This window comes from Barbus barbus, assembly GCF_936440315.1.
Source record: "Barbus barbus genome assembly, chromosome: 15".
Taxonomy (NCBI): domain Eukaryota; kingdom Metazoa; phylum Chordata; class Actinopteri; order Cypriniformes; family Cyprinidae; genus Barbus; species Barbus barbus.
In genome coordinates this window covers 3,579,362-3,603,157 of record NC_136743.1, presented here as the reverse complement: position 1 = coordinate 3,603,157, position 23,796 = coordinate 3,579,362, and the positions used below count along the sequence as shown (strand labels likewise).

The following is a 23,796-nucleotide window of genomic DNA, read 5'->3' as shown; positions in this document are numbered from 1 at the left end:
AGAGTATCCAGCATGATCTTCACCTTCACCGCAGGAGCAACAGGTCAGTCCTTCATATTCTGTATTCCAGTGAATAATCTTTCAACTTTAATTACTGTCCAACCTATCATTTTATTTTAGATGGCAGCATTCTGTTTGTAATGATCATGAGCTACAAAAGCTTTGTTTATAACATGAAAAACTATCATTTCCAAAAGTAGATGAGCGGGTATCTATTTGAAATAAGTTCTAACAGAGAGACATATAGGAGAAAAAAAATACATATAGCACACATAGCTTTGATTAGAACTATACAGTATTTCTGAAATGCACCTTGACAAGAAAGAGAGAAAACAAACCATAAGCAAAATGAGGGAGAAAATATGTTCTATCTGAAAGAGAATAATAATATACAATAACCCAGTACTACAACAGCATTCAACAAGCACTTTAGACAAAAATAATAATCACAAAATAAAATGAAACTGACAGAATATTGGTAGTAAAAAAAAAAAAGGAAAGAATTGGTGACAATGTAGTGCAAGCTTCCAAAATGACTATCGATCCGTGTGTCAGAACATCTGTAACAACTGTGCCAAAACTTCAGGACCGGTTGAGTGAGTCTCTCAAAACAAAAACAAAAAAAGCCATGTTTCATATTTCACCACAAATCAAAAGAAAAAGAAGATATTCTGCAGAAAGAAAATTCAAATCTAAACATTATTTTAGTCATGCAATATCTCTTTTCTTTGATTCGGATCACCTACCTTGTTAAAACCACCCATAACAACCCATCAAACTTCATCAGTGATCAAAAATATTCTTGTGCTTCACGAAATTTGTTTTAAAAAACATAGCGTGACATGAACATACGGAAACTAACAAAAATGTGATTAACTCCATCACAAACGGCAATCAACTCATTCTCAGTTTAGTGCAGTTACAGATTAGATGTTTATATATATTGATGATTAAATATTGAAATTTATAATAAACGCTCAAAACCGTCTCCTTTGAATATCTTAATAGGTAAAAATACAATCTAGTTGTATTGACAATGTCCCGGAGCAACTTCAGAGTAATTCTTCTGTGCGGCTGCACACAGTCACCTATGGCACAGTGGTTTCAGAAAACACACGACTTCATTTTCACTCAGTTTGATCTCTGTTCTAGACCTGGACCCACAATTGGAGAGCTGGCAGCCCGTTATGATTTCTCATCCCCTTATTTCTGCATTGGCAACAGACATCCAAGATATTTCTCAATGTATTTACTCCTTTGGGATTTACTTATGAGCAGAACTGCATAATTAAAATGCATTTCTCAGTAATAACCAATAAAGTGAACCTGCTTGTCTGAAATGATTGTTTTTGCACTGAATGTAATGTGAACACAGAAGATACGGATGTTTGTCGCCTGTGGTTTGGAGCTTTCACACATGTTATGATGCAATTAAGTGTTGAATCATCATATTAGCGCTCGGTATTTCTTGAAATGCTTGAAGTAATTAGGTGAATCTTAAGAAAACATGTCACATTTATATAAAAGCCCGTTCACGCCATGGAATAAATAAATAAGGTAATTGCAACTTTTTATCTTGAAACTTTATCTATCAAAATTCCATTATGAGAATTAGGAGATAAACTAGCAACAGCAGAAAACAAAGCATGAATTTTGAGATAAGTTGCAACTACCTCTTTTTTTTTCTGTGGTGGAAAAAAACTGAATTGTGAAATGTAAACTCAAAATCCTGAGACAAAAATGTAAATTGCAAGAAAAGGATTGTCAGATGTAAACAAAGAATTGTGAGAAAAGAGTCAGAATTCTGAATTTACATCTCACAATTCTGACCTTTTTATCAAAATTGCGTAAAAAACAAAACAAAATCCAAATTGGGAGATGCAATTACACTTTTTATTCCATGGAAATGGGCTATCATATATTTTAACCCAAAACCGAAAAGAAAAATGTGTTTGCATAAAGAAAATTAAACTTCTTTTTTTTTTTTTTTGCATTGTGACATTAATTTAATGATTATTAAGAACAATTTGCACTTAAAATACTATAATGTTTTAAATTTAAATCTGCATAAAAGCAGTACAACAAATAATACCATGATATATACTTTTATAATGTAAATAATATATCAATATTTTTCCGTATTACCACATTTCCGTCATGAGAATGACATTTTATTTGAATGAAGGTAATGGCAATTATGTAGAAAAGTGCTTAATAGTAATGTAAATAATGTTAGAATGCAAAAAGAGGCTTAATTTTCTTAATGCAAAATATAACATAATATAATATATATATTTTTTTGTCTTTTGATTTTGGAGTAAAAATTGACCTGGACAGATGAGATTCACTTTTTTTTTTTTTTTTTTTTAAACAAACTTGGGATTTTTAAACAAACCCCTAATACTCTTAACTATTTAGAAAAAAGACAGGGGTCAAAGGGCAGATCGAATCTGAGCACTCACAAAGATCTGATTGTGCTGCTGCAATTTCACATACAAGCTTAAACGTGTCAAAGAATGCAATTTCACTCCATTGTGATGATGACCATTCAGACATGTTTCCCATAGTCGCCTCTCTTTAGATCTATTGACCTACAAATTGCATCTCGCCTCCATTCCCTGCTGTCCAGTTTTCTCCCAGTGTAATGAACATCTCACTTCACCTTGACAAGATGTCACAGTTACGCGATGAGCAAACACAAGCGCAGGTGTAGTGATGGTAAGATGGTTTACAGGTCGGCCTCCCTCTTGTCTTTGCTGGGCGATGGCTTCATGGCATCTTTTCCAGGCTTCCCATTGGCCGGGGCGGGAGCGGCTGCAGTGGCAGCAGCAGCAGCGGGTTCCATGGGGACTGCTGCGGCACGTTTGATTGGCTCGTCCGCTCTAGACCGTTCCTCCGGGCTGGGCTGGGAGGGCGGGGCCTGTTCGGAGGTGGGCGGGGATGTGAGCTCCTGCTGTAACTTGTGAGTCTGAAGGAGGCGGAGCTGAACACGCAGTTCCAATATGGCCTCCTGTTCCTCATGGATGGCCTGATTCAGATGAGTGTTTTTATTCTGCAAAGAAACAAAACAAAGATGAGACTGATGCATAGAATTCAATGAGTAGTTTTGGCCAAATGCTAAGAAGCAAATAATATAATTAAGTATTTAGCCATTTACAAACGCCAAGCGGCTCTGCACATCAGGGGCGTGTCCAGGATTTTATACTTGGGGTGGCAAAGGGGGTGCAAGAGCAGAATGAGGGGTGGCAACTAGGCTTGTCACCAGGGGCACAACTTTGCTGAGGGATCAGTGTTGTCACCCCCCTCGTGTGTGAATATGCACGGCCTAATTTTGAGCTACAGGCAAAAGAAGTGAAAAATATCAGTTGTCTTCATATATAATTTTGAAGGTATTTTAAATGGAGAATGAAAATCAAAAGAACTCATTTTTGAAAAATGCTCATTCCAAGTGACAAAGATGCCACTCTCCTCTCCCATTATTCCACACCACAAAAAACATTGCCATATTGCTCCCATTTTAAACATTTTTTTTTTATTTGTGTCTAAATTATACCTTTTTTATATATATTTACTCAAAAAGGAAGCATTATAATTTTATTTACTTTTTTAATTAATGTAGATATTTCATGGAAAATGTACCATGCAAGGGGAAGATTTCTGCCGCCTGGTTGAAAAACACTTAACAAAATGAAAATTACTTGATATTACCACTATGGCTGCAGAGGATTACTCATTGGTACATTTGCCATTTCTATATTTAGACATAAAAAAAAAATCACTATTATAACATTAAAAAAAAAACACTTTTTGTCAAAGTTTAGCACGGATTTGTATTAAAGGATAAATAGTATGAAGAGTTTTCAAAAACTTGTGATCACCAGAAATTCAAAAATGTAGCTAATCAGAATCATGGGTTCGAATACATCTCACAGCTCATGAACACGACAAAAAAAATGTAGGTATCTGTTAATTGCATTGCAGTTTGCTTTGGATAAAGTAAATGTATCTTAAACGTAAGAGCCCTTGAGCAGATCTGATAAGACAAAAAGGGCTATTTGTGTTAGGCTACTTCTTTTCTTTTAGTAGGCTAGGTGCATTAAATGATTTACCAAGCTGTTATCAGCATTAAGGCGTTAAATCTGTCATTGTTGCGTTTTGAAGCTCAAATTTTGTTTGGAAGTCTTAAAATACAGTATCTCACCCCTCACATTTTTGTAAATATTTTATTATATCTTTTCACGTGACAACACTGAAGAAATGACACTTTGCTACAATGTAAAGTAGTGAGTGTACAGCTTGTATAACAGTGTAAATTTACTGTCCCCTCAAAATAACTCAACACACAGCCATTAATGTCTAAACCGCTGGCCACAAAAGTGAGTACACCCCTAAGTGAAATTCTAATCAGTTATTTTATCAATTATTTAGTTCGATACAGACAGAGAAGCAAAATAAGATTACATTTAATTGACATTACATTACATTAAAACTACAACTCCCGACTTTCAAAAAATCCTCGCTTCAGTCAAAATCACGCAGCTCCATGATTTTCGCTCTGCTCTCACTGCACTCGATCCCATTACTCTGGTTTGGGGTGGCAAAGCTCATCCGTGCCACCCTTGTGGACACGCTCCTGCTGCACATTAAAACTGGCTTAAAACAATCGACTTTCCTCTTGTGTGATGTATATCAGAATAAAGCCAATATACTTCAGAAAAAAAAAAAAAAAAAAAAAAAAAAAAAGTAGGATGGCACTTGAATTTGTCCATCGGAAGCTTCTTGAATATGTTTACTTGAAAAAAATAAAAATAAAAACTAGATATATTTAAAGGAAAAAAACTTAAAATTACTAAATATTATAATAATATAACATATATTATATTATAACTAATTCAAAATATTAATACAAACTATAATATCTCAATTATATCAAAATAACTATGTTGACTATTTTTCAGCAGTTTTAAACATGTTTTATTCAATTAGATTTTAGAGCCAGAATGACTTGTTTTATAAACCTGCAAGTTTTTTCCTTTTTTTTTCTTAGGACTCATTTAATAATAATAATAATTATTATTATTATTTCTTAACTGATGTAATTCAGACTTAATGCAACAAAACAAGCACAAATAGGAAAGCTTGACCAAGTTAACAACAGTAACTAAAGAGAGTAGGCCAATTACATTTTTAACTTTGAACAAATCTTCACGTCCTTCCCTCTCACCTCTAGCTCTTCATTCTGTTTCTGCAGGTCTTCTAGAATCATCTGCAGTTCCTCTTCATCTTCACTCTCGCTCTCACTGTCTGATGAATACTCCTCTGTTTCACTGCGGCCCTGCTGACGGCTGTGTGTGTGTGTGTGTGTGTGTGTGTCATTTCAAGCAGAAAATGAAAGGCAAAGAGTTAAAGAAAAGAAGCAGAAAGATGTTTCGGATCTGCTGTACTGCAGCCCCTGCTTTGATAAATTCACTGGTAATTGCACATACACTAAAGTGTGGAATAATTAATATTTTTTTTTAAAGATGAAGATTCTTATGCTTATCAAGGCTGCATTATATGCCGAAATGTCATTTATTCCTGTGATTTAAAGCTGAATTTTCAGCAACAGTGTTTTTGACACAGAAATCTTTTGTGACATTATAAAAGTCTTTACAGCCACTTTATGATCAGTTTAATGCATCCTTTCTGAATAAATGTATTCATTCTTTAAATAAAATCTTTAATGGCAGTGTATCTCAGTTTAAACAAAATTATAATGCAACGCAACCGTTTCAAATTTGATCATAATAATGAGAGCTGTTTCTTAAGCAAATCAACATATTAGCATATCAGCCTTGATGAGCAGAACATACTTCTCAAAAACGTTCCTTCCCACAGAAATAACATGATTATGATCATTCATTATTATATTTAGCAAATTAGATTTTTCCTGTGTCAACTCTCACCTTTGTATATCTGCAATCTCCGCACGCAGTCGCTCAATTTCTTCTTTCTCTGTGGCGATCTGCCAGCGCAGCACCTGCTCCAGTGATATCAGCTCCTCCTGCTCTGTTAGGATCTCATTCTCCTGCAGGGGGCAGCAGAGAAACAAACCAAACATCACACAGAAAGAATCTTCGGCTGCATCCCAATTCACAAGTGCAGCAAAACTGTAGAGTAGAATTGTAACATGCTATATGACAGAAAAAGACCCCTCTTTCACATGCTTCTTACGCTTGCATTCAAGCATCTGCACATTATGTGTTTCTGTAGGTTCATGGTGTTAAAAATGGCTCTGGGGAATACTATGCAAAGTCATTGACCAGCTGATTTGTTTATCTGTCAGAAAGCCCTTTCAGTGTCGAGCCAGCAACTGAAACACGATGAAATTAGCACTAGCATCCAAGCAGATGGCCTCACCTGTGCCAGAAGAAGATTAATGACTTCCTCCTCGTTCTCAGACATCTCCTCCTTTGATACGTCCTCTTTAGATAGGCTGGCGATTTCCTGCGCGATTTTAGTCTCACACTCCTGCAGATTCAGAGGGACAAACAACACACGAGGAGGTTTCTAGAAGTGTGGCATGATAAACAATGGGGCGTAAATTACATTTTATAGTTACAAACAGTGGCAAGTTTCTTACAGGAGTGATCAGCAATAAAAAATTGTTTATAATTTATAACTATAAATAAATAAATATAAACAACAAATTAAAACATTTAAAGTTTTTCTTTAGTTAAAAAGTCTAAAAAAATGTATCTGAACTCATTTAATTAAAAATGTTTGTGAAAATGAATAAAACATTTCAAGAATAATAATAAAAAAAAAAGTTTCTTTTTTTCATTTTCAGCTATTTTTATATAGTATTAAAGAAATACAGGGTAAACATTTTTTTTTTTATTAAAACAAGTGATATACAAGCTATTTTTGAGGCAAGTATAGGTTTACAGATACACAATCATTGATTATTGTTTACATTACAGTACTCCATCTATTTCTCGCAATATTTTAGAAACATATACTTTTTAAGTCTCAAAATAAAAGTCAGTTCTTCCACATTTTATACAGGGTTTCTGCAGGATTTTTAAGCTCAAATTTAAGACTTAGGACCTTATTTAAGACCTGCAAAAATGTAATTAATACCATATGAGCGGGGTAGGGCAATGTCTATAGTACCATATTAAACTGTAAAATGACTGTAAAAAGCATAACTTACAATTCAGATACAAGTTTTCACAAAAACAGAAACTTTACATTTCAACCTTTAAACCATTTTTAAGAAAATGGATAAGTCAAAAGTATTAATTATTATATTGATTTAAACAATTATTATCAATAAATTATTATATAAATTAAATAACATGAATTAGGGGTGTGCGATATTGACAAAAAATTGATATCTTGATATTTTCTGGGATTTTGTAAAGAACGATAATTAGACAATATTTTGTGTGTTATTGTGCTGGTAACTTAAAGATTACTGTGGACAGCTGACTCCTCAAGTTTTTGGATATTCTTCATATTCTGTGTGGTCAGTTCACAACAGTGATAGAAATTAATATTTTCCAATAAGTTTTATGGGCATCTTTACCTTTAAGCCATTTTTTTCTAAAAGTGTGCATCATATTTTGAGTCAAATTCTTGCATTTGGGCTATTTCCAAGCAAATTAAATCAGTATCAACAAAATGTATCTTTGCAATGCATCTGAAGTGGCATTTAGATGCATTTACACACTGTTTAATGCAGCTCAGAGGGATGTAACCTGCAGTTACAAATGCATAAATAATGTTTTGATATTTGAAACATAAAACGATGAAAACTGATGTTTGAAAGAATAAAAAAAATAAAATAAATGAAGATACTTTAAATGTGAAATTAAAACTGCCAGTAGGTGGCAGCAAGTCAGTGTTAATAAGTGAGTCATTGCGATTGAACCGAATCATTTAAACGGTTGATTTATTCAGGAACGAAGCACCGTCATGTTGCTCAGAGACGCAAAACAGCGCTGTGGCTGTGTTTGGAATTATTTTTGTTGGAGAAATAGAGCAAAAGTAGGAAATATGGTGTCTAAAACGAAAGTCTCTTAATATTAACTTCTTGTTTCTTGAACTGTTGCACAAAATCAATGCCACATTTGTAATCATGCTGACTTTTGGGAAAAAAAACTCTTCCTGTGATATTAACTATATGAAATTATATAAATATAGGTTATACATTTTCTGCCCCCATTTCTTAAATTATGTGATCCTTCTAAATGCATTAATAGACCGAATCATGCAGTGAAAGAAGGCACTCGTACGTAGGGTTGGGTATCGTTCGGGTTTTTTTCGATACCGGTGCCAAAACGGTGCCTGAACTAGGGATGCAACGATACTATTTTTTCAGATCCGATCCAATCCAGAAAATTTCGATCCAATCCGAGCGCAGTTTTTTTAAAATCAATGTAGAATTTCTATACTTCTGTGTCACTATTTTGTGTGTTAAACACAATCTATTAGACAACTTCATTTTAATGAAAAAATAACATGAAAAATTATATAGGGGCTGATTACACCTGGTCACTTAATGCGTTTTGTAATATAAATCTGATCGCTCAAACCACGTCAGGAGGTGGTCTGGGCCGCATTCCAAACGAAACTGGACATGTGTAAACGCATCTGGTTGTTGAAACCACATATGTAAATTGTACTTGTCCCAAAATGTAAAAAATTAAAATAAACATGTGAGACCGTGTTATAGGCTATATGACATTATAGTCAGATATGACTGCGCTAATGCAACACGCTCTTCAGCAAGCAGACACGCCAAATGAAACGTAAGATGAAAGTAAGACGCAGACGATCAACACAATACTCTTCATTAAAAGCATAAGACAAACTTATCTTTCCAGTGCTGATGCCACGTGCTCTCCTATTGCGGTCTTTGATCTTGAAATGAGCTGATAATTAATAAAATGCAGCGCTTATCTTTTGATTTCGTTGACATGAATTTCGTTACATTTAAATATAGCGCAGGAATTGAAGATCGGATTTATATCCGTTTTGCGACTTTGTGGCCATGTGTAAATTGAAACGTTTTAACAAATCAGATAGATATCCGATCAGCGAAAACGCATGAAATGACCAGGTGTAAACAGGCCCATTCATAATCTATGACAAAAATATTATTATAAATTAGGTTAGTGGATAATTTAGCAGCAAAATTTATTCTAGAAAAATCATGAGTGCACAATTTTATAAAATCTAAACATTTAGTGATAACATTATTTAGTGGGGAACAAATAAAGTGAATATGCGAAGGACTGTATCTGGTAAAATGTTACACATTGCTCTTTGTATTGTTGTAAAATACATTAATGAAAACAAGTAAATGTATTTATTTATAAAAATAAACTACAAAATTAAAAGACATTTCTTTTAAATGTATAGCACAATGAAGGCAGCGACATATGAGAGGAGTCCCATCTATCATATATATCATAAATGTTGCTGCCTCCATTACTGTGCTATACATTCGATTATTAATAGCCTTGATAGGACAGAACAAGAAACGCTATAAATAATATTTCATTGCGCAAAAGCATTATAATACGAAAAACTCCAATAGAGAGTGGCACAAAGCGCTTATGGCTTCCCGTGCGCAGAATGATGTGCTTGAAGCAGCACGAGTCACAGCGCGCAGCTCCGCATAGAGAAGTTCAAAGCACAAAGGAAAGAGATAACAGTTTTAAATCTCAGTTATTGAGCGGTCTTGGAGAGAGTTTCATCGTCTTGACTGTCTTAACCGAACGTGACAGTTTGAATGCTGAACGGAGGATGACAGACAGAAGCAGCGGAGAGAAGAATTTACGTGACTTGAATTTAACGACTTAAATATTCATCTGTACCTCACATTAAACTATGGAAGGGCTTCAGAACACTTGTACTTTGACTTTATGGTGCTTTCTAGTGTTTTTGTGCTTTCGTGGAGCTTAACAATAACACAGAATAGTATACGCACGATATCGGATCGTCTCGTCTGACCGATACCCAATCCGGCAGAAATTCCAGTATCGGAGCCGATACCGATCCTGAGTATCGGATCGATGCATCCCTAGCCTGAACCGATACTTTATTAAAAAATTATAAATTAAAAAAAAATTAAATTGACCAATTAATAATTGGATTGGTCATTAGCACTAAACACATGATGTCTTTTTCATTCATACTGGAATGAAAATACTTTAAAATGCTCTAATTTCCTGAGTTGTGAATGTGAAAACAGCACACTCGCGTTACTACAAATATTTGTTGGACTATTATTAGAGCTTTCTGACTTGAGTTGACATTTAAGTTTAATCGTCACATTCAGCCATCTCAATTCTGGTCTTTCCTTCTCCAAATTGAAGACCTCTTGAAATCATAATTAAGACTTTCTTGTACAATTAAAGACTTTTTAAGACTCTGAGGAAACCCTGTTATTTTTCCTTCATTTCTACCCATTACCACTCTTTTTCTATTTGTATTTGAGTTGATAACATTTCCAACTTCAAATTATTATTCTTTTAATTATTAAAACATTATTCTTTCTGTAAGGAAATGTAAATGTAGTTTTTCACTAAAAACCCTTGTTGTATTTGATTCTTCTTTCTCAGACAAACTCATTATGAGACTGTATGTGTGCTGATGTGCAGTAAAACAGGGATCAGAGCTCTTGCCTGTCTCTTGGCCTCACGGAGCTTGCGTTTCAGTGCGGTGACGATCCGCTGCACCTCCCAGAGTCTCTCCTCCTTGGACAGATCCTTCACACCGGCCTGCAGATCTCTGTGCAGACGGTTCAAGAGGAACTCCTGCAGAAAGACACATATAAAATCACTAGGGATGCACTGAAATGAACTTTTTACTGAAACTGAAATAGAAGTTTCCATTTACAGAAAGAGAAAATAATGTTTATGTAATAATGAATCTATCAATACATAATAAACATTTAAATAAAAACTGTGTATATAAACATTTAACTTGCATATACAACTGGAATTAGCTTTCTGTTCCAATTTGTCATTGAAATATAAACATTAATAAAATCTCGTTTTCATGACAGATTCATTCATAATAGATTTATTAAAATATATATTTAATAACACATCACTAACAGGTTAAGTTAAATGTATAATAATAAATAAGTGTAATATGTGCCATTGGAGAACTGTTAATTAAACGTTCCTGCTTTGGTCAATGATTTCAGTTCTCCAAAACCAATTCGGCTGAAACAGAGAATGAATTGTTTTGCTCTTTCGGTGACATGTTTTGGTTTCCGAAATTTCACTATAACTCACAAACAAGATTCTTCAAATCTTAGCTGTCCTAGAGCAAATGAGGCTGTTTTTTCTCATGTTTTGTCTCTTGTTGCTTTGACTTTTCTCCTGAGAAGACCACCCCAGTCTTTACTAGAGCTCTAGACGAAATCTCAACCTCTCAAACTGTGTTCAGCAATCTGCAATCAAAAAATGTTGTCTTTTATTCCTTCAAGAGGTTTTTATAAGAAACATCAGAGACAAAGTTGATACATCTAACAAAATTTAGAACGTTTCTCACAAAGAGCAATCTCTAAGCCATAAATTGTACTGTTATTGTTATCTTGTTGAAGTCATGTGACAGCAGCTATAGATTCACAAACATCAGGACTGTTTTTGTTTTCTCTGCTCCAGATCTGTTTTTGTTTCCAGTCTCTCCTCACGCACAAAGTTTGGATTCATCTCCTGTTTTGAATATCATGCATTTCCTTGTTCTAGGGTCATATTTGCCTTTGACACAATAAAACGAATTATATTATGTAAAACATAAAACAAAACTTCTTACATTACATAGCTTCCTCTTCCAGGTAAATCATATGATCTGGATCTCAAAATGACAAAATTGTCATAAAAATCTTAACAGTCCTCACAAGATGCATTATTCATTTAGCAAAATATAATTCCATCATTTTTTGATCAAGTTTTGGGTTGAACTGTGAACCATTAGACAGGTTTGTGAGATTGACACACTTCTTTTATTTTAAGTGTAGGCCTATAGCTGTATTGTTTCAGTCCTATGCCCCACCTGTCTGCGGATCTCCTCTTTAATGCTCTCCTGGGTCTCAGGTAGGGTCGGCATGGTGGCCATGTTGGACCAACGCAGAGGATGGACGACCGGCTTCAGAACCACATCACCAAACAGCTCACGGACGTGAGTGAAAAACACGTACAGCACACGATTCCCGATCTACAAATCAGAGAGCAAAGGATTGATTTGGGGTCAATCAGGAATATACAGCCATGGTAAACCTTAAAAAGGCAGAACCACTGTTAATGGGAGGTAAATTTATTGTTATTGCCCAATCATATTCTCCCCTCTTCTCTGCATCATTTGCGGTCCTCTCTCAAATAAAAATGACCCCAAACAAAGATCTCATTAGCAGTATGAGGGCACCTCTATCCTCCATGTGTCCTGATATTATTGATATTATGTCCAATATTTACAAAATACTGAAGTGAAGTGACATACTTCCAAGTATGGTGACCCATACTCGTAATTCGTGCTCTGCATTTAACCCATCCAACATGCACACACACAGCAGTGAACACACACACACACCGTGAACACACACCCGGTGGGCAGTGGGCAGCCATTTATGCTGCAACGCCCGGGGAGCAGTTGTGGGTTCGGTGCCTTGCTCAAGGGCATCTCAGTCGTGGTATTGAGGCTGGAGAGCGCTGGACATTCACTCCCCCACCTACAATCCCTGCCGGCCCGAGACTCGAACCCGCAACCTTTGGATTACGAGTCCGACTCTCTAACCATTAGGCCACGACTACTATATTATGAAATAATACAAGAAACTTGAAATCCTTTATTTAAAACAATAATAATAATTAGTGATAATAGTAAAAAAAATTGTCGCTAATATTTGGAAAACTCAATCAAAAAGAAAGCTTTAATTTGATTAAAAACCTTTTGATTTTATAAGGGTAAAAATGTAATCAAATCAACCTACATTCATTACTTTAAAAAATCAATAATGTGCTGAATATTTACAAAATATTGCAAATGATAAACACCCAATATTATTCATGATATTTGCCCGGCTAATCTATTTTTTTTTTATGTGAGAAGAAAGAGCTTGTGGATTGATATGAGAAACATGAAACATAAAAAGCAAGTCTTGCTAATTTTTGGAAATTAAGAACTAGATTCATCATTCACAACTGCTTGATAACCCATTTCGCATCAAGCGAACATCACCTGTAGATCATAAACTCACTTGTACGGTAGGATTGAGCACAATAGAGATGTTCTGGATGTTCATCTTGGTGTCTGTCTCACGGACGATGACGTGGTCCATGTGAGTGATGAGCCAGGCCAGGAGGAGTCTGCTCCCCGCAGGAACCTCCCCCAGGAGCCTCTGAAACTCCTGCAGTTTCTCCGCCTCGCTGGGCCGCCCGCAGGCCTCTTCGAAACGCAGGACCAGCTCTTTTCCCAGCAGGTTATCAGGCAGCTCTCGCAGGTACTGCTTCAACAGGCTGGCCACTGTGTGAGGATCATACTCCTCCAGACACGGACACTCCTCACGGTCGTACGCCGCTTTCAGCTCGTCAACCTTTGACTTCATACCTACAGGAAAAACATGGGGGCAAGAGTCAAAAGCTGCAAGCAACATCTGATTCTAACTTTTCCATGCAGACAAAAGAAAATCTGGCAAGGGGCATGTCTTGGTTGTCCGCACTTTAGAGATAGACCTACAGTACACATTATTGTATGGTTATTGAATTAAACATCATAAATAAAAAGTGGACTAAAATGCTATCAAAAGTGGACCAAAGGGCGATCCAAACTCACTTTTAAGGTAGAAACCATTTAAATCTGAAAAAAAAAACTAGGCTGTTTTTAAACACTTTCAGTTCTTTAAAAGTCTGAATTTGGACACAGATGTGAAAACACACTGAGATTACAGATTTTGAGATTTGCTTTGCACATTTGTTCACTTTTACACATACTGTTTAAAAGTTTAAGGGTCTGTAAGATTTATTTATTTTTTGTTTCATAGAAATGAACAGTTTTATTCAGCAAAGTTACTTTAAATTGATCAAAAGTGACAGTAAAAACATGTATAATGTAACAAAGATCTATCTCTAGTAATTTATATTTTTAAACTTTTGGAAAAGAACTTGTGGAAAAAGAATCTGGTTTCCACAAAAAAAAAAACTAAGCAGCACAACTGATGGTTTGCATCACAGGAATAAATGACATTATAAAATATATTACAATAGAAAAGAGCTATTTTAAATTGTAATAACATTTTACAGTATTACTGTATTGTATTTTTGATCAAATAACCACCGCCTTCATGAGCATAAGAGACTTCTTTCAAAACATTAAGAAAATCTTACAACTTGTAACATTACTATCCCAATTTAGGGGGAAGGAAATAAGATTAAAGGAATATTCTGGGTGAGTTTTAGCTTAATACTGATGATGTACTGTTGATAATTTGACTTGAATCACTCACTTTTTATAATGCACATTATATTATATGCACATTAACTCTATTTAAACTATTAAACTATTTTTAATCATTTAGGTTAAAATGTATATTAACGTGTCATTAGATTCTATATTACAAGTTAACATTATTGTGTGCTGAAAAAACCCCTGAAAACATCCCAGAATATTCCTTGAAATAAACAAACATGAGATTTCAGTTCACAGGAAGTAGAACAGGGTCATACCGGAAACACGATAGATGCCTTCACATTTCATGCCGTAGCTCTCGATGTAGTCCACACACTCTCTGAAGATGGCTGGAAGCTGTATCCCATCATACAGCGCCGTTCTCCTCACTGCTTCCCCTAAAGGCGCTCCGAAGATCGGCCGGAAAGTCGCCGCTGTCTCCGTGACGACGGGTTCGGGCTCAGCGGTAGGCTTTTTCTTCTTTTTCTTCTCCTTCCACTGTTTCACGACGTCCGCTGCCGTCAGGTCTTTGGACTTCTTGTCCTTAGCCTTCTCCTCTTTAGGCCCCTTCTCCTTCACTTTGAAGTCCTTTTCTTTCTTCTTGGAGAAACTGGGCTTCTTGAAGACGTGGATGCCCTTAGAGCGCTTCATCTTAGACGGGCTCTCGGCCTCATCGGCAGAACTGTCCTCCTGGAATGCAGCGTATCCCTCAGCTAAAGGGAGAGGAGAGGAAAAACAAGAGATGAAGAGAAGACGAGACGAGACGAGACGAGAAGCAACCTTCTTCCAATACCTGATGCTAAAAAGAGACAGTCCTATTAACGGCTGTGCAAAATTTACTGTCCCACCGTCTGTGTCTCTCAAGGTTAGGTGAGACTGAAACGAGCAGAACGAAACGAGAACGAGAGAAAGAGACTGAAAATTGCTCTAAAGAGGTCAGCTTACAATTTAGCAATATCCCCCTGTGCCAGCTCTTTTTTTAGTGATCCATTTCCTTGTCCTGACACTGACTTCACCTGGAGCAGAACAGTAATGAGCGGCTCTGACCCCATCAGCCAGCATTCATGACCGGCCCCTCCTCAGTCACTATAACACACCTACAGGGATGGACACTAGACAGGGTGTTTTAAAAGCTCCATCACTTGCTGCTTGTGTGCAATAGGTTGCTGCAGAGCGACTAAATATAGCGGCAGGAAAATAACAAATTCACTCTGAAGCTGCACAGAAACTGGAACATGTGCACAATGAGGGCAGAAGTCCATACTATCAACTAGAGCTGGGCTATACAGTTACAAAAACAATATCTCACTAGCCTCTTGATGATATTTCATATATAAAATACCATTCAAAATTTTGGGTTTGGTAAATCCTTGTTTTTAATGTTTTTGGAAGTCTCTTATAGGTCTCATTAAGGCTGCATTTGTTTGATCAAAAATACAGTAAAAACTTTAATATTGTTAAAAAAAATTACAAATTAAAAATGACTTTATTTGACTATATTTTGAAATCCAATTTATTTCTGGGATAAAAAGCTGAATTTTCAGCATCATTACTCCAGTCTTCAGTGTCACATATGATCCATCAGAAATCATTCTGATATGCGGATTTACTGCTCAAATATGTTTGTTATAATTATCAATCCTGAAAACGGCTTCATATTTCTGGTGAAATCGTGATATATTTTTCAGGATTCTTTGATGAATAGAAAGTTTTAACGCTGTGCAGTGTTAATGCTCAAACTGCTTTTACAATGTTTAAAGTGGCCGACAATAATAAATATTTTTATTAGGAATAAACTGCCGTTTTTGAACTCTGCATAGCTGTAGCTGAATAATAAGGCCTATTGCACTACTGTATTTTAATGTTGGTCATTATGGTGGTATTTGGAGAGCCAAATATTTTCTGAGGTGGTACTTGGTGTAAAAAGATTGAGAACCACTAATCTAATGCAACAACATTCAAGTCTTTATTTAGATGCAAGTGTCAATATAAGGGCATTGTTGAGTATAAATATGGAGCATGTTTATCTATCTTACTGCGTTTCTCCTTCTTCTTAAACTTGTTCTTCTTCTTGTTGTGCTCCTTTTCGTCATCGGACGCTACGTCGGGCGGCTCATGGTGGTGTCCGTCGTGAGGGGGTGAGGGGTCGCCCGTACGGTACAGGCCTGGGAACTTAGTAGGGCTGATCTCTTCAGAGCTCGGGGTACGAGCCACGCCCCCGGGATGCTCCGCCCTCCTCTGCTCCGCAGGGCTGCTATTGGGTGGCAGGAAGCACTCCGTCATCTCTGCGCCGCCCTGCTATTAGCTCCTTGCAGCACGATGCCCTGGGATTGGCTGTTGGCTCTGATGACGCGTCACCTGTCCATGTCACCTGAGGGGGAAAAACATTTCAAATTCTCACACTTTAAATCCAGGCAGCTGTCATAAGTCATAACCAGCTTTCAGGATGGCAGCTGGTTATGACATTCTTCTGGAACTGAATAATATGTCTGCTATCTGTGTTTGTTGAAGCTGATTTTGCAGACATTATGCCCTCATGGCAGCAGTGTGTTTTGTAAACAGCAGTGTTCTTACATCAGATGAACAGATAACCTTTAAATAAATGATCAGGATGTCTCTCAAAACACATTTTTTAAACTCTGTGTGAATTTGTGTGATTCAATTATCAAAACAGCTAATATTTGGGCTAAATAATACCACTGCCCTCTAGTGACCATAAGGATTTTTGCATCTCAAAACCTGAATGAATTTTTTGTCACTGCAATAAAAATGGTTTTATGGGCTGAGAAGTACAAACTGGAACACTAAAGTCACCTTCTCCATTTCGAATGACCGTGAATTCTTCAATGATTTATAGAGCTATTACAATCATGATTAAAATCCCAACAACAGCACAAAAACTAGACAAAGCTTTAAATAAGCTTTCTCAGTTCCAAGCCATTCATAAAAACATCTACAAGTTGTGAACACTTAAAAATCACCAATTAGAGATAATGTCTTTCATTAAACGTGATCTATAAATGTGACACTTTATCCAAGTCTCAAACTCTAATTATGAGATAATAAGCATCAAAGTTTGACTTCAACCATTAATTTCACTATGCTTTCAATTTTTGACATGGTCAGTCAATATTAAAGATTACATTCAAGATACATCTTTACTTCATGAAGGATGATTTTATGTAGAAAACAGTAAATCACAAAAAATGACTTTAGCTAGGTTTTCACAGCCAGGGTCACAAATGTTTATATTATTTAATTAAGTAAAACAATTAACTACATAGCCATATATTGTAGGGATACATCCAAACCAGCCCATTTTTCTCTATTACTATTATAACAAGCTCAAACACATGCTCAGCGGAGGCAGACATATTTAATAAAGTCAGATCTCACAGAAACAGATGTAGTTGTAGGATGTAGCTCATTTTCAATCAGAATAGATTGGATCCTAACAAGTGGTCTCCAACAAGTAAGAGTCATTTAAGCAGAGCAAACTATTACATACTGATATAAAAACTACAAGAAAAAAACATGAATGCATGAATCATTCAGTATAAGACCAGAAACATGTATAACATTTGTAAACATGGTAATTTTTGAGTTCGTTACGAGTTTAAGCTTAGTTTAATTCACTAAAAAAAAGTCTCTAATTTACATCAATAAAATTCATGTGGGCACTAGTTGTCAAATAACAGACGTGCGATTTTTTTCCCCCACAGTTTTAAGAATATTTATTATTTTATTAGATTTTTTTGGGCTAAGGGCTAGCTAAGCAACTGACAAATATTAAAAAGTGCATGTAAAAGAATCCTACTTTTAGGCTTAAGTATCACACTGCTGAAGTTTAATATCAACTTCCCATTTTATATATTATACAATATCTGTGGGCCCTGCCACATCCAAAAAAATGTCAATCACAGCTATTTAAAGGGATTTTGACAGATTGTGAAGGAAGGATTTTCTCGACTATGGAGCAGAATAAATCTCTCCTGACAGCTGCTGTTTCGTTGAATGAAACACAAACCAGACTATATATGACAGAATACCTTCAAAACGTGTTAAAACAATGAATGAACCGGACTTAAAAGATGCTTTACCACCGAGAAAAACATGTAGCAGCTAATACCATCAGTGCTAATAATATAACATTCACACCTAGCATGCTTGCTAACGAACCTCTGATTTTATGGACAAAGTCAACCTTTCAAACTCGTAAAAGACAAATACACGGTGTGAGCGAGAAAATAAGCCATATTTCTGATAAAATATGAAAAAACACGTACAAATATACTAAAAAAACAATCCGTCCACAAACCTGCTATGATCAAGGTAACAGCTGCACTTCCTGTAGCTTGTTTACGTCCCATCTGACGCGCGCGCATGCGCAGTTGGAGCCCCTTTGAATTATGGGAGCTCTGGTTTGTTTTCTGTGTCTGCCACCTGCGTACATAGGTTTCTGCAAATGTTTTGAGCAATTTGAAGACATTTCTGAGGATATCAATTTACATGACAAAATAAAATAACCACGAAAGTATTAGATATGGTCTTTCTGCATTATTTTCTATGTGCCCATGAGGCCTGCAGATGAAGCCGTTGAGCCGCAGACCAATATTGCAGTGTTACAGCTGAATGAGTGTCAGGGGAGGTCATTCATATTTATGGAGAAAAAAACTGTCCCCTAGAAACAAAAGCAGTCCTTCCTAGTTGTTCTTCCTCTGGTTAGGTCATTTCAGGGGATTGCTGTAGAATCACTTTCATGATTCAAGCATTATCATTTTGTTTAGGGTTGTGCAACTTATTATCTGATATGCTAGATAAGAATTTGGACATATTTTATGGCATCCTTTATAAAACTGAAGCAGAACATTCTTCAGAACACTTAACTGATAAATGCAGCGGTATGAGTCAGTGGTTACTGATAATTCAACTTAATTGAGATACTATTATTCTGAATTGGGTTTTTATTGATATTTTGAATTCCGTTTTTCTAATATATATATATATATATATACACACACACAAATATTTTAAGTTAAGTTAAATTAAAATGAGAAATGTTGACTTGGCAACTAGCTAAAGTAAAATAAAATTTAAGTTATATTTTATTGCAGTTACCATTTATTTTCTCTCTTTCTTTCTTTAGTCTTAACTAATTGTACCCTGACTGGTACAAATCCAATGTCTGCTCATTACAAAATTCTGCCTTGATAAGAAGAGCAATAAAATTCAACATTTAGTTCAAGTATTCTATTGTTGATTGTTTTCCGCTCAAAATTGTTTTTACACCATCTTGACCTTTGAACCTTCTCCCATCTTGATGAAACCACATGACAATAAAACACGTGAAGACCATCTGGCAGTAACAATGTTTTTCTTCACTACATTCAGCCAAACAGTTTTCAAAAATTCATGACAGCTGTGGTGGGAGAAGTAGACTCTGTGTAACATAACATATACCTGGAATATATGAACATTATCGTTTCAATTTTAAAACATTTGTTTCTTTCTTCCTTGGATTTATTAGATGCCACAGCCAGAACGTTGTTTCAGCAGACTGTGAATGCGGTTTAAATTGGTTTCTGATCTCAAACACACACAAATAATAATTTGTTTTTCTTGACGTCTGTTGTTTTCGTACTGAGCATCATGTACAATCTTTGAAAGGAAACCAGTGGCGGTCCTGAACATTTCCAGAGGCAAAAACATTTAAAAAAAAAAAGTGATGGATGGATGGATGCATACAAAAAATAATAATTAAAAGAAAAACTGAATTCAGAATAATAGTATTTCAATTAAATTATCAATTCACTAACAGTAACATTAACCACTAAAATAACTAAATATTAAAATTAAAAATAATATCTACAGTTTAAAAAAAAAAAAAAGAAAAAAAAAAAAAAAATATATATATATATATATATAATTTTTTAAAATACATTTTAGACATAATTGTTTATTAATTTTTATTAAAATTTTAGTTGTTTTAGTGCATCAAGTTATTGTGATATTTTGATCAGCTGTTTGGACTCTCATTCAGACAGCTCCCATTTTTGCATATTTAGAGTTTCATTATAACAACAAGCTTTCATTATGGCAAGGTTTGGTTATACCAGTGAAGGCTACACCTGACCTACACACATACAAAGATAACATCTTAATTCCTTTTATTGTTTTGGCTCTGAATTCCTCTTTTGTGCATCCAGGATTTGTAACAGTGAGTTAATTGGGTTTCTTGACCTTTTTTTGTGGTAGATTCTATCTGGACCGGTTTTTTTTTCGAAGAATTGCTTTGGTGTGAAACTTCAGCTGCTAAACCTGGAGTCACCACACCTTTCTTTCTTTCTTCACACCTCACACACTCACTCACTCACTCACTCACTCACTCACTCACTCACTCACTCACTCACTCACTCACTCACTCACTCACTCACTCACTCACTCACTCACTCACTCCTCACACACACACACACACACATGTTGGGTTTCCATGTTTTATGGGGACATCCCATAGGCGTAATGGTTTTTATACTGTACAATCTGTATGTGCTATTGCCCTACACCAACCCTACACCTAAACTTAGCCCTCACAGGAAACATGCTGCATTTTTAGATTTTCAAAAAACTTTATGCTGTATGATTTATAAGCTTGTTTCCTCATGGGGACCAAAAAATGTCCCCACAAGATTCAGATTTACTGGTATTACTATCCTTGTGGGGACATTTGGTCCCCAGGACGTGATGAATACCAGGTGCACACACACACACACACACACACACACACACACACACACACACACACACACACGCATGTTGGGTTTCCATGTTTTATGGGGACATCCCATAGGCGTAATGGTTTTTATACTGTACAATCTGTATGTGCTATTGCCCTACACCAACCCTACACCTAAACTTAGCCCTCACAGGAAACATGCTGCATTTTTAGATTTTCAAAAAACTTTATGCTGTATGATTTATAAGCTTGTTTCCTCATGGGGACCAAAAAATGTCCCCACAAGATTAAGATTTACTGGTATTACTATCCTTGTGGGGACATTTGGTCCCCAGGACGTGATGAATACCAGGTGCACACACACACACACACACTCACTCACTCACTCACTCACTCACTCACACACTCACACCCCAATAATATCAAAGATCCTAATACCCTTTGGTTAAAGTTAACAAAAAGCCTCACTGTCTGCCTGAGTCAATATGAACTTTGCTCTTGAATGTGAGTCTCTGGTTATGTTGGGCTTATTATTTAGCAGGCATGTCTGAAAGTAACCATGAAATTAATTCTGACCTCGACTCGAGTGCAGATTTAGAAGATATATATATATATATATATAAAATATATACTAAATTCATTTCTGCTTTTTCTTTGCTTTTGCAAAAAAGAATTGACATCATTTTCTGTTAATTTACAGCATGTCACAGATCCTGTACTTAGAGGTCCAGCTGTATTAAATATGCTTTTTTATACCCTGAAAAAAGGTGCTATTGAAACAATGTTCACTCAAAAAATGGCTAGTAAATTTCATATTTATGTAACAAAGAAAGATCAAGTAAAACTTTGTTTTAACACAATGTTTTGAAATAGTAGTAGTATTTTCTTGTTAAACATTTTCCAAAAATCTTTGCTTTATTTAACTTAGAAAAATAGTTTTTATAGTGTATATGAATATGAATTAACTGTTTAATTGGTAATGTGCTTTGTGTTGCTAATATTTTAGGCATCTGCTAAATGTGTTTAAATGGTTCTGAGGCTGTTGATATGGAAGTTTGCACAATAATAGTATGCTCATTTTGTCAAGCCGACACAAACATTCGCTGAAACATGTCTGGAGTTTGTGCATGAGTGGAGTTATGTAAGGCTTTCCTCTTTTTTTTCTAATGCGCAGAACAATGTGCAGTTCCCAATATTAGCCATCTTATCCTCTGTGATAACAGCTGGGACAAATACAGGATAAGCATGTACTGATTGCACAATTAAAGACATGTTTAGTTTCAGGTTTGGGTTTATCTGTGCACCAAACCTCAGGTTAAGAGCGGTCATGAATACACAGGTTCATGCACATGCAGCGTGTCATTATTATACAGTAAATACACACCGCAAGTCCACAAACACCTTACCTCATTGGGATATAAAAAAATCACAAGCGAGTTCTCTTTAATATCTCCCAGAAAGCAATACAATGAAATTAAATAGATGACTCTTAGATGTTTCTTCTGAGGTAAAGAGCCTAATAATAATAGAAAAGTCAAATTTATCAAATATCCACATTTATTTTATAGACGTATGTCAACTATTACTTACTTAGACTTAGATTTAATTTTTATCTCTTCAAAAGAATTTTCAGAGAAACATCTGATTGATTGGTGTATACTTAAAACTAGTGTTGTAGTACTCAAGACCGGTCTTAAGACCATTTTTTGATGGTCTTGGTCTTGTCTTGGTCTCGACCGCATTTGTACTCGGTCTTGTCTTGGTCTCAGACTAAGAGGACTCGGGACTTTGTTTCAAGACTGGTCAAGACCACAACTGCGGGGGTATCACTAAATTGCGGGTATACTGTCTGATCATTAATGTGATTGGATGTAAAACCTCCTGCTTCAAATGCAATCAATAACTAATAAAAATAAACAAATAATCTGATTTATACCAGTGGATCTCCACTTCACTGACCCCCCTATTGTTCACAACATTGAAGGCCCCCCTCCACTCACCTAAAATAGTTTAGTGCTTAGCATTACTATGTATATTCATTATAAAAATAACCAAATACTAAGAAAGATCTAGGATTTTTACCCGTTTTAGTTCATTTTAAAGCTTGTTTTGTCTTATTTTAAATCATTTTAAATTTAAAGTCATCTTGAGGCCAACCTCAAGTTTGCCAAGGCCCCATAGTGGGCCCCGGCCCCCTGGCTGAGAACCACTGATTTATACTGTTATGCCAGGTCAGAAACTATTGAGGGATTGTGTCAAAATTTTATCAAAATTAATTAATACATAGACCCACAAAATGTACGATATTGTTGCAAAAAAGTGCCTGAGAGTATGGGTGCTTGAGTGTATGAGATGTGGATTTTTATAATATGATATAATTAAGCAATATCACAAGAACAAGAAAATTAAAAAAAAAAAAATTATATTGCTTTTATACAAAAATGTAATTAACATGTTTTTATTTTGTTTTAAAACATTATTTTCAATATTATTTATGCATTTGTAATTGTATCAATTCAGATGCAGCTTCTGTGCCACCACTGCAGTGCAAAGATTAATTTTGTTAGAGATTTCATTTGATTGGTAACAGCCCTGTGTCTTATTATTGTATTTAAAGA

The 23,796-nt window shown here is 35.5% G+C and overlaps 1 protein-coding gene across 1 annotated transcript; it reads right to left on the bottom strand.

Moving 5' to 3' along the window:
• Window positions 1–510: 510 nt before the first annotated feature.
• Window positions 511–18,828, bottom strand: LOC306880767 (ralA-binding protein 1-like). The gene is made up of 10 exons (XM_079434513.1): window positions 18,764–18,828; window positions 16,482–16,816; window positions 14,724–15,158; window positions 13,259–13,608; window positions 12,058–12,219; window positions 10,677–10,808; window positions 6,400–6,510; window positions 5,946–6,067; window positions 5,225–5,345; window positions 511–3,052 (listed from the first exon to the last, which is right to left on the bottom strand). The coding sequence occupies exons 2-10, from the start codon at window positions 16,726–16,728 to the stop codon at window positions 2,729–2,731; spliced, it is 2,004 nt and encodes a 667-aa protein (XP_079290639.1). The 5' UTR covers window positions 16,729–16,816; window positions 18,764–18,828; the 3' UTR covers window positions 511–2,728.
• Window positions 18,829–23,796: the final 4,968 nt, after the last annotated feature.